We start from the raw sequence: 13436 nt of genomic DNA on the forward strand, positions 1-13436 counted from the left end.
ATAATCAGATTCATTCCAATTTGTGTATGGAATCCCAATCTTAATTGAATAATCGTAACTACATTCAATGTTCCAAATTAACCTAATAAAGAACAATCCAATTTACTAAATTATTGGAACTAAAACTAGCTGAAACTATGTGGTTAATAGTGCCAGCAGAACTACCTATATCAATATATACAAGGGAGAAGGAAACCAATGTTTCTTCAGCTTACTACATTAAAAAAAAGGCATCCGTTAGTCTTGCAAAAGTCTTCACTCTCCAGGGCGCAGGCCAGGGCAAGGTTGTATGGAAGACCAGCAGTTGTCCATGCTGCAAGTCTCCCCTCTCCACGACACCAATATTGTTCAAGGGAAGGGCATTAGGACCCATACAGCTTGGCACCAGTGGAATGTGTGATTAAGTGCCTTGCTCAACACGTTCCCTCAGCTGGGGCTCGAACTCACGACCTTCAGGTCGTTAGTCCAATACCTTAACCACTTGGCCACGTGCCCACAATCAGCTTAGTGCTGAGATCAGAGATTAGCTTACTACATAACATCATACTTTTCAATTGGGATTTAATTCACCTTCTATTAAAAATGCATTGGCCCTATTGCATGTGACCTAGACTCCTGTACCGTGTTAGTAAAATGTCAGACTTGTTCAATAGTTTGTAAGTGGCATAAAAATGCAGCCCTCACAGTGTGGCTGTCTGCTTTATGGGAACCACGTGTGAAGTGGAGGGAGCAATGCCCGAAAGATTTCATTGTAGTTACTTGGTTAAAAATAATTATATATGCAGATCCTGTCAGAGATAATTACACTGAGACTTTTACACCAAGTGATTGTCATCTGCTAAGTGACATAATTAGAAATCATTGTTTGCTCAAGATGTTAATTTGTGATAAAAATGAATGCACAAACCTGCAACCCAGCCCCTGTCCATTAAGCCCTCTCTCCGCTCAATTACAAAGGAAAGCGTAGTCAGCCCAAGGGCCAAGAAGAAAGTGATGCTGGAAATTTAAAATAAGCCTTTCATTATTATGACAATGATAGTGTTTTGAATGCATTCTCTGCAACATACAGACATTAAAAGTATAATTTTCTTCAAATGGCAACATGTCTACCTCAGAGAAGTGGGTAAAACAAATCAGAAAGGCCTGCATCCGGAGTTTTTGCCAGGAAGTTATAGAGCAGAAACTCTCATGGGACCTCAATAACAAGGTGGTGGTGGGGAACAATTAGAAAATGGCTAATGTTCCCACTGATGATCAACTAGTCAGCCAAGCCAAAACACTGAGATGAAATAGCAACAGGCTTCCTGAGAGAATATATACTTCTCATGAGGAGGCACTAAGAAATAAAGGGATTGAAATGCACAATTCACTGGAATGATGAGTGAGGGAAGATAAGCCTATGCCTTTAAAGATGGCATTGGCGAGATACAGCAGTGCTTTACTGGCAGCAAACAAATCTATTGATCTCTCTTTTTAAGGACAACATCACTGCCATCAATAGCTTGTAGCTTCCTTTTCAGAATTGTGCTTTTGAAATGCCTGTACGATCTGGCATTTTTGTGGCATTTCAGGGGATTTGGTGAACTAGAGTTTCAAAAGGGCTGTGTGGTTGTGGTGGCACAGTGGGGCCAGGACCCGAAGTGAGGAATGAGCTGACGTTTAGCTGGATTTATACACAGGGCCAGGTTGAAAAGGTTGGTTTGTTTGGGGTGAGGGGTGAGAGGTGAGAAGCGAGGGACATGCCTGCGTTCAGCTTGCTGCTCCGAGAGGTCTATCATTGCTGCACTGAAGTGAAGCTGTGGCCTGCAACTTAGAGGCTCCTGGACTGGCTGCAGCAATGAACTGGCTTCATGGCTGTGGCCTCAATTTTGTGAACTTTACTTTATATTACTTGCATGATTTGTTCTCCCCCCCCCCCCCGCCCCACATTGGATGTTTGACGACCTCTCACTTTTAAATGGACTCTATTGGTTTTTTTGTTTTATGGCTGCCTGTAAAAAAAATGAATTTCAAGATTCTATTTCGTATACATACTTTGATAACAAATGTACTTTGAACTGTAACTCAAATGGATATTATGACTTAGCTTCTATTGTTCAAAAAATAATCTAACTATAACACTTCACTTTTTCCATACAAGCTTCCTAAAGTTCGGAAAAGACAAGTGATCAGCATTGTGACTATTATACCAACAGCATCTTCAATGTAGCATCCTCAATGCAGAAAAACTGTTCTAGTATTTCACAGGAGTGTTATGAAAGTCTGATCAAGTCACATGCTGAGACGGCTAAACAAAATCCCAAAAGAAGTGCCAAAAAAACATTTTAAGGAGTGTCTTAAGGGAGAAGGAAATTGAGAAGTGAAGTATCAAGGAAAAATTCCAGGGCTTAGGCAGCTGGAAAGAATGATAAAAATCAGGTTTTGCAAGAAGTGAGAATCAGAGGAGCGAGGAGCTCAGGTTGTAGAGAAGCACTGACATTGGGATGGGTGAGACGCAAGTCCATGTGAATACAATGATTTTTAAATCACTGTTCTATTTTGTGAAGAAGGTAACTGTTCTGAGCTACCAACTGGCAGCAGTGGGATTCCTAATCATGATTGCCGCCAAACCTGATCCTGTAACTGCAGTAGCTTTTCCCATAACAACGTCTTATTTCTATGCTAGCATGCATGCCTGTAAACTTTTGAACTTTTGAAAGCTTATTTTAGTTTGGGTGCTTCCTATTTTTTTTTGTAATTTGCTGAGGCAGCAAGAACAGGGCAACGCACACAAAATGCTGGAGGAACTCCACAGGCCAGGCAATATCTACGGAAAAAGAGTGAAAAGCAAGAGCAGGGTTTTGGAACGATCAGAGTGGCTGGAGTGTTGACATGTGCTTTGTTTGTCTGCTGCCTCACAAAATAAAGAGGCATCCCGCTTTAGAAGTAGAAGAGTGGAAATGAATACCCATTTTATCTGAAAGCAGCATACTGTACATGAGACTGCAGCAATAGTCAGTTGCAATTACCTGTATATCACTTCCATGAATTGTATCTTTAGTGTTTTTCCCTCCAATTAATTGAACTAGAATGCCAATATTTGACGAGCGCCCTCAAAGCACTTTTCCTCCTAGCAGAACTGCTATCTTATTTATTTTGATCTTCACCTCTGGTACTGTTGTTGTGGAGTTTGCATTTTTCTCTGTAACTGCATTTGCCTTGAGTAGAGAGTTTTTGACAAGAACATACTGCCCAGCCCATCAAAACTTGCCAAATTCCTATTCACGTAATGTGTTGAAATAGCTATCGAGTTTAGCTTTGAAAGTCTCTAAGGTACTACTCTCAAACACACAACTAGGTAGCTTGTTCCATGTGTCCACAATTTACTGTGTAAAGAAATGCTTCCTGATGTTCATCTGAAATCTTCCTTTAACCAGTCTCCACCTACGGCCCCGTGTCCTCACTGATGGATTAATTTTGAAGTAGCAGCTGGCATCCACCTTACTTACACCCGGAAGGATCTTGAACACTTCTATTGTGTGTCCTTTTATTCTACATCTACTTAGGCTAAACATATTTAATTCTTTCAATTTTACTTCTTCACTCATACCCTGCACCTGGAGTGAGTCTTGTCGTCCTTCTCTGAACTCTCTCCAGTGCCTTCACATCCCTCGCAAAACACGGAGAACAATATTGTACACAGTACTCAAGGTGTGGCCTCACAAGCACATTATACAGTTTAAGAGCATCATCTCTGGACTGGAGCTCCACTGAGCGCATTATACAGCCCAACAGTCTGTTAGACTCCCTAATCATTTCTGTGCATTGTCTACATATTGAATGATGAGTCTACCAGGGAGCCCAAATCCTTCTCATACAGTGCAGTCTCTAACTCAAGACCCCCCACTCCCCCCCCCATTGTATATTTATAGTGCCTTTAAAAAGTGTCCACTCCCTTGGAAGTTTTAATGACTTATTGTTTTACGACATTGAATCACAATGGATTTAATTTGGCTTTTTTGACACTGACCAATGGGAAAAAACTTTTGTGTCAAAATGAAAACAAGTTTCTACGAATTGGTCTAAATTTATTATGATTATTGAACACAAAATAATTGATTGTATAATTACTCATGTCCTTCAAGTCAGTATTTAGTAGATGCACCTTGGGCAGCAATTATAGCCTTGAGTCTGAGTGGATAGGTCTCTGTCAGCTTTGCATATCTGGACACTACAATTTTCCCCCCACTTTTCTTTACAAAACTGCTCAAGCTCCGTCAGATTGCATGGGGATCATGAGTGAAGTCCATTTCAAGTCCAGCCACAAATTCTCAATCGACTTGAGGTCTGGACTCTCACTTGGCCACTCTAGGAGATTACACCAAACAGAATTTAGTCTGATGGGCAAAAAGGTCAATTTTGGTTTCATCAAACCATAGAACTTTCTTTCAGCCAAGATTTCATGTGAGTTTATTCCCCCCCCCGCCCACAAAACAGTGGCTTTCTCTTTACTACTGTCCCATAGAGCTATGACTGGTGAAGCACCCAGGCAACAGTTGTATGCACAGTCTCTCCCATCTCAGCCACTGACGCTTGTAACTCCTCCAGAGTTGCTATAGGTCTTTTGGTGATCTCTCTCACTTGTCCCCTTCTTGAACAGCCACTTGGTTTTTGAAGACAGCCTGCTCTAGGTAGGTTTACAGCTGTGCTATATTCTTTCCATTACTTGATGATTGCCTTAACTGTACTCAGAGATATTCAGTGACCTGGAAATTTTCTTGTATCCATCTCCTGACTTGTGCTTTTCAATAACCTTTTCACAGAGTTGCTTGGCATATTCTTTTGTCTTCAAGGCATAATTTTTGCCAGGATACTGACTCACCCGCAGTTGGACCTTCCAGTTACAGGTGTATTTTTACTACAATCAATTAAAACACCTTGACTGCACACAGGTGATCTCCATTTAACTAATTATGTGACTTCTAAAACCATTGGTTGCACCAGTAATAATTTTGTTTGTCAAATTAAGGGCTGAATACTTATGCAATCAATTATTTTGTGTATTATATTTGTAATTAATTTACAAATCTTTGTAGAGATCTGTTTTCACTTTGATATGAAAGAGACTTTTTCTGTTGATCAATGTCAAAAAAGCCAAATTAAATCCATTATGATTCAATGTTGTAAAACAATAAAACATGAAAACTTCCAAAGGGGTGAATACTTTTTATAGGCACTGTATATCTAATATTTCTACTTCCTACATGTAGTATTTTGCATTTACTTACATGTAGTATTTTGCATTTACTTACAATAAATTTCATCTGCCCACATCTGTATTTTGTTTGGACCTAACTGTATTGATTCTGCTCCTTAATATTATCAGCCCATCCCCCTAATTTTGAGTCACCTGCAGACTTTACTAGTTTATTTGTTATGTGCTTATCCAAATCACTAATGTAAATTAAAAACAGCAGCAGCTCTAAAACTGATCCCCTTAGAACCTCACTTTTAACATCTTCTAGGTGTGAAAACTCCGTAACTCGTTGTTTTCTGTTCTTGAGTCAATTCTGCACTCATTTTCCTTACCCCGAATGCCTACCTCCTGTAATTTGATTATTAACCTCTTGTGGAGTAACTTGTCAAAAGCCTTCTGAAAGTCCAAATAAATGATATCAACCACTCTATAGTTCTCACAAATTTTAGTTGCCTCTTCCTAGAACTCCAGCATATTAGTAAAACATGATTTCCCCTTTCTGAACCCATGCTGGCTTTCTGCTAACATGCCTGTTCTCATCAGCTGCTTTTCCATCTCTTTTTTAATTAATGATTCCATTATGATACACGTTAAACTTACTGGTCTATAGTTACCAGGGTCCGTGCAGTCACCCTTCTTATATACTGGGACAATGTTAACCCATTTCCAGTCCTTGGGGATTTCACCAGTCTTCAATGACTTTTGAAAACTGCATGTTAGGGGTTTGTATATATAATCACAGACCTCTTTAACTACCCTCGGGTATATGTTGTCTGGCCCTGGAGATTTATTAACTTTCAGCCCTTTCAGCTGAAGCAGGAACTCACTTTCTAAGATCTCTAAGTCACTTAAAACAAACTTATTTTTCTCTACACTTCCTGGCATATTGCTAACATCTTCACAGGTGAATACTTCAGCAAAATATGAGTTAAGAGTATTCACTGTGTCCTTCTCTGCATAATTTACCATCCCACTATTATTCCTAATTCACTTTAACTTCCTTCCTGACTTTTCTTGTACTACTAAAGCATTGAAAACAACTCTCGGGGTCAGTCTTAGCATTATCAGCAATATCCTTCTCAGCCCGCCTTATGACAATCCAAATTTCCTTCTTGACTATAGCTCTCATATTTTCGTATGCCCTACATTAATGATATTGCTATTTTTTCCGTATTCTTTATACAGTATAGCTGTCTTTTCTTCAATAATTTTTGATATATTTTTATTCATCCATGTAGTTGATCTGGTGTTTTTATTGCTTCTCCTGACCTTGGGTATGAACATTTCCTGCACTGCATGTATTACCTCTTTAAATTGACACCATTGTTCCTCAATTGATTCAAGGTCAAGCAGTTCCTCCCATTTTACCTTCGGAATTCTTTGTCGGATCTGCACAAACTCTGCCTTTCTGAAACTCAGTTTAATTAATGTCTTTGGTTTTTATCAATATAGTCTCCCAAAAAACTTCAAAAACTTCAATGTTATGATCGCCTGTTCCTAAAGATGCAACAACTTCCGTAATCAAAATTCTGTCCTGATTGTTACAGAATATCAAATCTAGACAGGCTTCCCCCCTTGTTGGTGCATTTACATACTGGGTTAAAAAACTATCATTTAATAACTCCTCCCTTACAACACATGCCCTTACACTTCCTCCCTCACCACCATTCAGGGCCCCAGACTGTCCTTCCAGGTGAGGCAACACTTAACCTGTGAATCAGCTGGGGTGATATACTGCGTCCGGTGCTCCCGATGTGGCCTTCTATATATTGGGGAGACCTGACGCTGACTGGGAGACCGCTTTGCTGAACATCTACGCTCTGTCCGCCAGTGAAAGCATGATCTCCCAGTGGCCACACATTTTAATTCCACATCCCATTCCCATTCTGACATGTCTATCCACAGCCTCCTCTACTGTAAAGATGAAGCCACACTCAGGTTGGAGGAACAACACCTTATATTCTGTCTGGGTAGCCTCCAACCTGATGGCATGAACATTGACTTCTCAAACTTCCGCTAATGCCCCACCTCCCCCTCGTACTCCATCCGTTATTTATTTATACACACACATTCTTTCTCTCTCTCTCCTTTTTCTTCCTCTGTCCCTCTCACTATACCCCTTGCCTATCCTCTGGGTTCCCCCCCGCTTTTCTTTCTCCCTGGGCCTCCTGTCCCATGATCCTCTCATATCCCTTTTGCCAATCAACTGTCCAGCTCTTGGCTCCATCCCTCCCCCCTCCTGTCTTCTCATATCATTTTGGATCTCCCCCTCCGCCTTTCAAATCTCTTACTAACTTTTCCTTCAGTTAGTCCTGACAAAGGGTCTCAGCCCGAAACGTCGACTGTACCTCTTCCTAGAGATGCTGCCTGGCCTGCTGTGTTCATCAGCAACTTTGATGTGTGTGGATTTAATAACTCAGTGAATTCACTTTCTGTAATCCATTAATACCACTCAATATTTGGGAAATTTAAGTCTCCTAAAACTATAACATCACCCTCAGAACTTGCTTTTCTAATATTCTGATAGAGTTGTTTTTTTAAAAATCACTAGCAGCATTGGTGGGAGGGGGAGTGCTATAACATACACCTAATAATTTTCCTTTATCCTTATAGCTTTCAATTCTCACCCAGATATCTTCACTAAGTCTCGATTCATCTCCGATCATAAGCAGCCTTATGTTTAAATTCTCTTTTATGTACAGGGTTACTCCTTCACCTTCAAGATCTTCCTATTTTTCCTCAGTAAAGTATATCCATTAATACTGTATTCATCACTATCCTTTGAGGTCAGCCAGGTTTCATTTATTGCTATTATATCATCCTTACATGCACTTGTATATAATTCCAGCTCTTTTTTTTATTCTTAATACTTCTTGCATTTATACAGGCTTAGTCTATTACTGACCCATTTTTATATTTTTGAAGCTTATAATCAGTTTATGTCCTAACGTGTTATTCTCCACTTTGGTGTTTAAATAGTTGATCCTGGCCTGTTCTAAGTTCCCTGCCACCCCCTGAATTCCCTCATTCCCTCATTCCCTAGTTTAAACAGTCCTCAACTAACTGAAGCATATTCCTGCCCAGCACATTAGTGCACCCCCGCCCGGTTCAAATACAACCCATCACGGCTGTACAAGTTCCACCTGCCCCAAAAGGTGCCCCAATATCCCATTAATCTATGTTCCTCAAACCTACACCATGATTTGAGCCACCCATTAAATCTTCTAATCTCCTCCATCCTACCTGGACTGGCGTGTGGCACAGGCAGAGCTTCTGAGAAGGCCACCTGGTCAGTTCTGTCCCGAAGCTTCCCACCAAACTCTTTAAATTTGTCTTGCAGAACTGACAGCCTGCCCTCACCCATGTCATTTGTTCCGATGTGGATAGTTACTACTGGATCTAAACCAGCTCTGGCCAGAGGATTATCTGCTCATCCAGGGAGGTCTCCTGCTTGTGCTTCTGGTAGGCAACACACTGCGCGAGACTCCTTGTCAGTACACACCTGATAACTGAGTCCCCTACTATCCTGTTTTCTCCTACAATTGCTTGGTAGGTTAATTGGCTAATGCAAATTGTCCCTCATGTGTAGCTGAGTGGGGGAATTTGGGATTGGGGTTGGGCGGGGGCAAGAGTGCATTATTTTATAATCTCTAAGAACTTAATCTATATTCCTTTGCCAGATTACACCCAGTTTCTATTCAAATATTATTCAGTCTATGAAGTCATTCTTTTGCTATTTTGAGCAACATAATCATTTTTTCTGTAAAATGTATCAATAACTCTGATTTAAAAATTTACCTTAAGATTGCACCAGGAGCAATAAATGTTGTAAAATCTGAATGTTTATGCCCATATATTGGCTTTTCAATCTGCAATAAAACAAATAATTTTATCAAGCGATATGCATTGTCTATGGTTACATTCCCATGTTAAATTCTTGGCTGACACATTATTTTTTTATTGGCCACAATATTTCATTTTCAACACAAACACTATTAGAGTCTCAGTTTTAAAATATTGGTACGTGAACAGTTAAACTGGTTTTCATGTGAAGGTTACTCTTTTTGACATTTGAAAACAGTTAATGCTTATGACAGTAGAATTCCTAACAGGAAATGGAGTGATGTACGCTGTGTGATGCCAAGCTGCGACAAAAGAGAGTCTCAAGTCTAGATCAGGAGTGGTGTTACTTGAGGGTCTTAGTGTGGGGGTGGGGGGCAATTAAAATACACATGTTCATTTTAATATCACTGTGGTCTATAATTCTCTTTAATATTCATTGGCTCAAACTGGAAAATTATCAGGCGTAAAAATGAAGGATTTGGCTCAACTGTCGTGACTTATACTGCCGCCAACAATCACAATCCAGCTACAAACACAATTGACCTTGTGAATTAAATTAAATAGCTGAAATATTCAAAGATTGCAAATGGAAATCGTGTCCAACACCAAGACTGTCCTCTTCATGGCAGTGTTCAGCTCACCATAACATGGGAGAGAAAACAATAAAACACCTTAGGCAGCAGTCACAATATTGTAGGGTCACTTGCATGATTGTTGGAGGATAAAATGATCTTCTCAAGACTACATTTGAAATTTCACGAAGAACAAAACTCTAAGTGAGGACCTGGACGTGTGGGGCTGCCAGTAGGTACAGGGGCAGTCAACATAGTGAGGGAGAAAGAGTGTATACTGATCGAGTGGCTACTTACTAACACAATTTGCAAGTGAGCAAATTTTAAGTAGAATTGGGGCTGGTATTTCTGAAGTTGGCAAATACTATTGATCATTAATTCAGCAGACCATTATACAGTGCATGTTTCCCTACTTTCAGTTTGATTTGAGATCAGATGGCATGAAAATAAAGAGATTTATTAAGATTAATTCAAAACACTCATTTTAACATTCTTACTCCTACTGAGAATGTTAAATGAGTGATATGGTGATTCCTTGTGTATTAAAGGTCAGGTAAACCCCTTTAGACATTAAGAAAAGACTAAATTATCAGCATGTAGGATGAAATAACTTAAAAAGTTTGGGACACAAATAGGTCATCCTTATTTATAGACGATGCCTGGGACATGTTCACTTTTAGCTGATCCAAATGAAGCAAACAGTTAGAAAGGTTGTTGTGTTTACCTTTATGGGAGAAGCAGCTACATTTGAGAAATTGTACAGGCTGTCCTTAACAAAACCCTATAATAAAACATTCAGAAGTGGAATTTACATTTGGAAAAATGTAGTCAGACTAAATGATGAGAAGTCAGATAAATTGAACAAATGCTTCTTCAAAAGATACCTCATAAGCTTCCCGTAGCTTTTGTTCAATGGTGAGTGCGATTTGTTCATCTGAAAGTAAATGAACATATAAGGCAACCAACCTGCCTCCCTACCCCCACCAGACAACAATGATGCCTGACACGCAGCGACCCTGGAAAATGTGGATCAATGTCCGTATCTCAGGAGGGACCTCAATGCAAAGGCAGACCCCAATGACAAAATTCATCTTTGCCTCCAATGTATCAGCACAGACTCTAGCTAACTGAGGAAAAGGGTGCTTGAAGACCAAGAACCCAAATCTGGTATCAAGCTTCCAATGAATCTACTGAGCAGGATTAAACCCTGCCTTCCCATATACTTCAGAATCATGGACAATTAAAGCACCAAAGAAGTGCCATCAATGCTATATCCATAAAATCCTCTAAGTTCATTGGCAGAATTTTGGACGAGGAGAAGTTGTTGATTGTAGTTTACTAATTCTGACTGTGATTTGAAGGAGTTTGAGAGCTCGTGCTGATGATATCTATCCATGCTTTAAGGTAACTGCGTCAGTTATCCATATCGAAGAATACAAAAGGGTAGGGACCGTTGCTCTGTCATATTTGAGAGTATAATCTTCAAACTCAATTTTTCATAGCTAGCCAGACCAGTGCTGATGCACTGAAGGTGATGAAGAATTCCATCGTTGCCTTTGTTAAGAGGTGGTTTCTGAGAGAAGGATAATTGTCCAAATCACCAACAAAGGCCTCACTGAGGCAATTAATCCAAAAATAATTGACTTGATAATGATAACAGAATTTCTGATTGTGAAAGCATATATAAAGAATTTGATAGCTTATTAAAAAAAACTAAGTTTGCACGAAGATTCTGTATAAACCAAGCCTAGGAAGGAAAGGAGAAATAATAAGTGTTTATGTGTCTGGCAATCATAACATCCATCTTCACCACTGTGTACAGAGAAACAACTTTAACAGACTTACTTGTCATATCCAGCCAGACATGGATCGAACCTCCATCAACTGTGCTGTTGTCAATTATCTTTTGAGTTGCCCTAAGAGGAAACCAGATACACACACGTATTCACACGTCATGTCATTGAGAGAGAGCAGTTAGTTTGAGTTACTTCCAGTTGCTTCTTACATGATGAGTACATTGCCACGATAAGAATCTCAATATAAATATACCTTCAGAACTTGTCATTTACCTTAAAAGAATATCTTGTGTGTAATTTGCTCCAAAGCCAATTGCACCCCAGTATTTCCCATCTTTTATACCCTTATTAGCATCGGGCTGGTTTAGATGAACCTGCAAGATAGAATAGATATTGGTCCCAAAGAAAATTACAGTGTCACAATAGCATTACAAGTGCACAGGTGTACAATTAAACAAATATTAGAAGAGAAGTAAGAAAATATTAAAAAAAGTTACCTCAAACAGTCTACCAGGAGGGGGTCACCACTTCCCTGTCTATAGGTTGACTCATTATAGAGCCTAATGGCCGAGGTAAGAATGACCTCATATAGCGCTCTTTGAAGCAGCACAGTTGTCTTAGTCTATTACTAACAGTGCTCCTCTGTTCATCCAAGGTGGCTTGCAGAGGATGAGAAATATTGTCCAGAAGTGCCAAGATTTTCTGCAGGGTCCTTTGTTCTACCACAGTCTCCAGTGTGTCCAGTTTGGTTCCCATAACAGAGCCAGCCTTTCTAATCAGTTTATTGAGCCTGTTGGCATCACTTGTGTTGATGCTATTGCCCCAGCACACCACCACATAGAAGATTGTATTGGCGATAACAGACTAGTAGAACATGTGAAGGAGAGGCCTGCATACTCCAAAGGACCTCAGTCTCCTCAGGAAGTAGAGGCAGCTCTGGCCCTTCTTGTACACACCCTCTGTGTTGCTCCACTCAAATCTGTCATCCAGGTGCACCCCCAGGTACTTGTAGATCCTCACCACACCAAAATCCTCTCCATCAATAGTTACAGGGAGCAGTGCAAGCTTACTCTTCCTAAAGCCTGTTACCATCTCCTTTGTCTTACTGATGTTGAGCTGCAGATGATTCAGCTTGCACCATTTGACAAAGTCCTCCACCAGGGCTCTGTAAGCAATGGGTTAATGCACGAGAAACTATGGGTGAGCAATTGAGGTTCTAATTATAGATCAAAGAATACTTGGATGTTGAATCAGAAATAAACCTTGGCTTTTTAGATCAAATTAGTTGCTGCAAGTGTATCATTGTCTTCTCAGGCAGTTGCAGATTTACACAATATATCAAAATTTACACAACACTTCAGAAAATATTTCTCTGCATTTTTTTACTCAGCTCAATACAGATATCATAGATTGTGGCACACCAGATTCTCAGTATTGATGGTTCTTCTATCATATAAATTTATCTGGAATTTCTAAATACACAAATACTGAAGGACATTACAATTTTCCTTTGACTGTCTGGCATTTGCCTCTGTGACTTACCTTTCTTCACCATTCTGCACTCCCAACAAAAATATGTCAAATCCCCTGAGCCTCCAGAGCCAGCCAGTAATTTGAAACCTGCTGTATTACTGACCTTAGAAACCCACAGGGAAAGTTGTACCTTCAACCAAAGCAAAGACCCAACTTCACCATTCTCTGCTGAGAACAGGAGATTCAGATCAGCAAATCACCTGGGAGTTTTTTTGCTTCTTTTTTTCAAAGACTCTCAAATATTTTTCCGCATAGGGCAGTCCCATCACTCATGGATCGGTTACTAGGAGACCCATCTCAAAAAGCGATGGTGAAATGAAGTGGGCTTCATTTTCCTGTCACCACCTGTATCATCCAGACAAAGCCCCCATAGTAGCCATGCTTACTGGTTATGGTGTGTAGTTATGTCAGTAATTCATGAGGTCACAGAACATATCGGTATCATCAAATACACAT

General features: G+C 39.9%; 1 protein-coding gene across 1 annotated transcript in view; it reads right to left on the reverse strand.

Annotated features, from left to right (window-relative positions):
* Positions 1-13436, reverse strand: part of abch1 (ATP-binding cassette, sub-family H, member 1) — a 65378-nt gene that overhangs the window by 14227 nt on the left and 37715 nt on the right. The window contains exons 12-17 of the mRNA XM_063055079.1: positions 11721-11821; positions 11497-11567; positions 10536-10585; positions 10376-10432; positions 9035-9105; positions 908-996 (exon numbers count right to left, since the gene is read on the reverse strand). Of these exons, the coding sequence (XP_062911149.1) occupies positions 908-996; positions 9035-9105; positions 10376-10432; positions 10536-10585; positions 11497-11567; positions 11721-11821 (439 nt within the window). The remainder of the gene's footprint in view (positions 1-907; positions 997-9034; positions 9106-10375; positions 10433-10535; positions 10586-11496; positions 11568-11720; positions 11822-13436) is intronic.

This window comes from Mobula hypostoma, chromosome 8 (assembly GCF_963921235.1).
Source record: "Mobula hypostoma chromosome 8, sMobHyp1.1, whole genome shotgun sequence".
NCBI lineage: Eukaryota > Metazoa > Chordata > Chondrichthyes > Myliobatiformes > Myliobatidae > Mobula > Mobula hypostoma.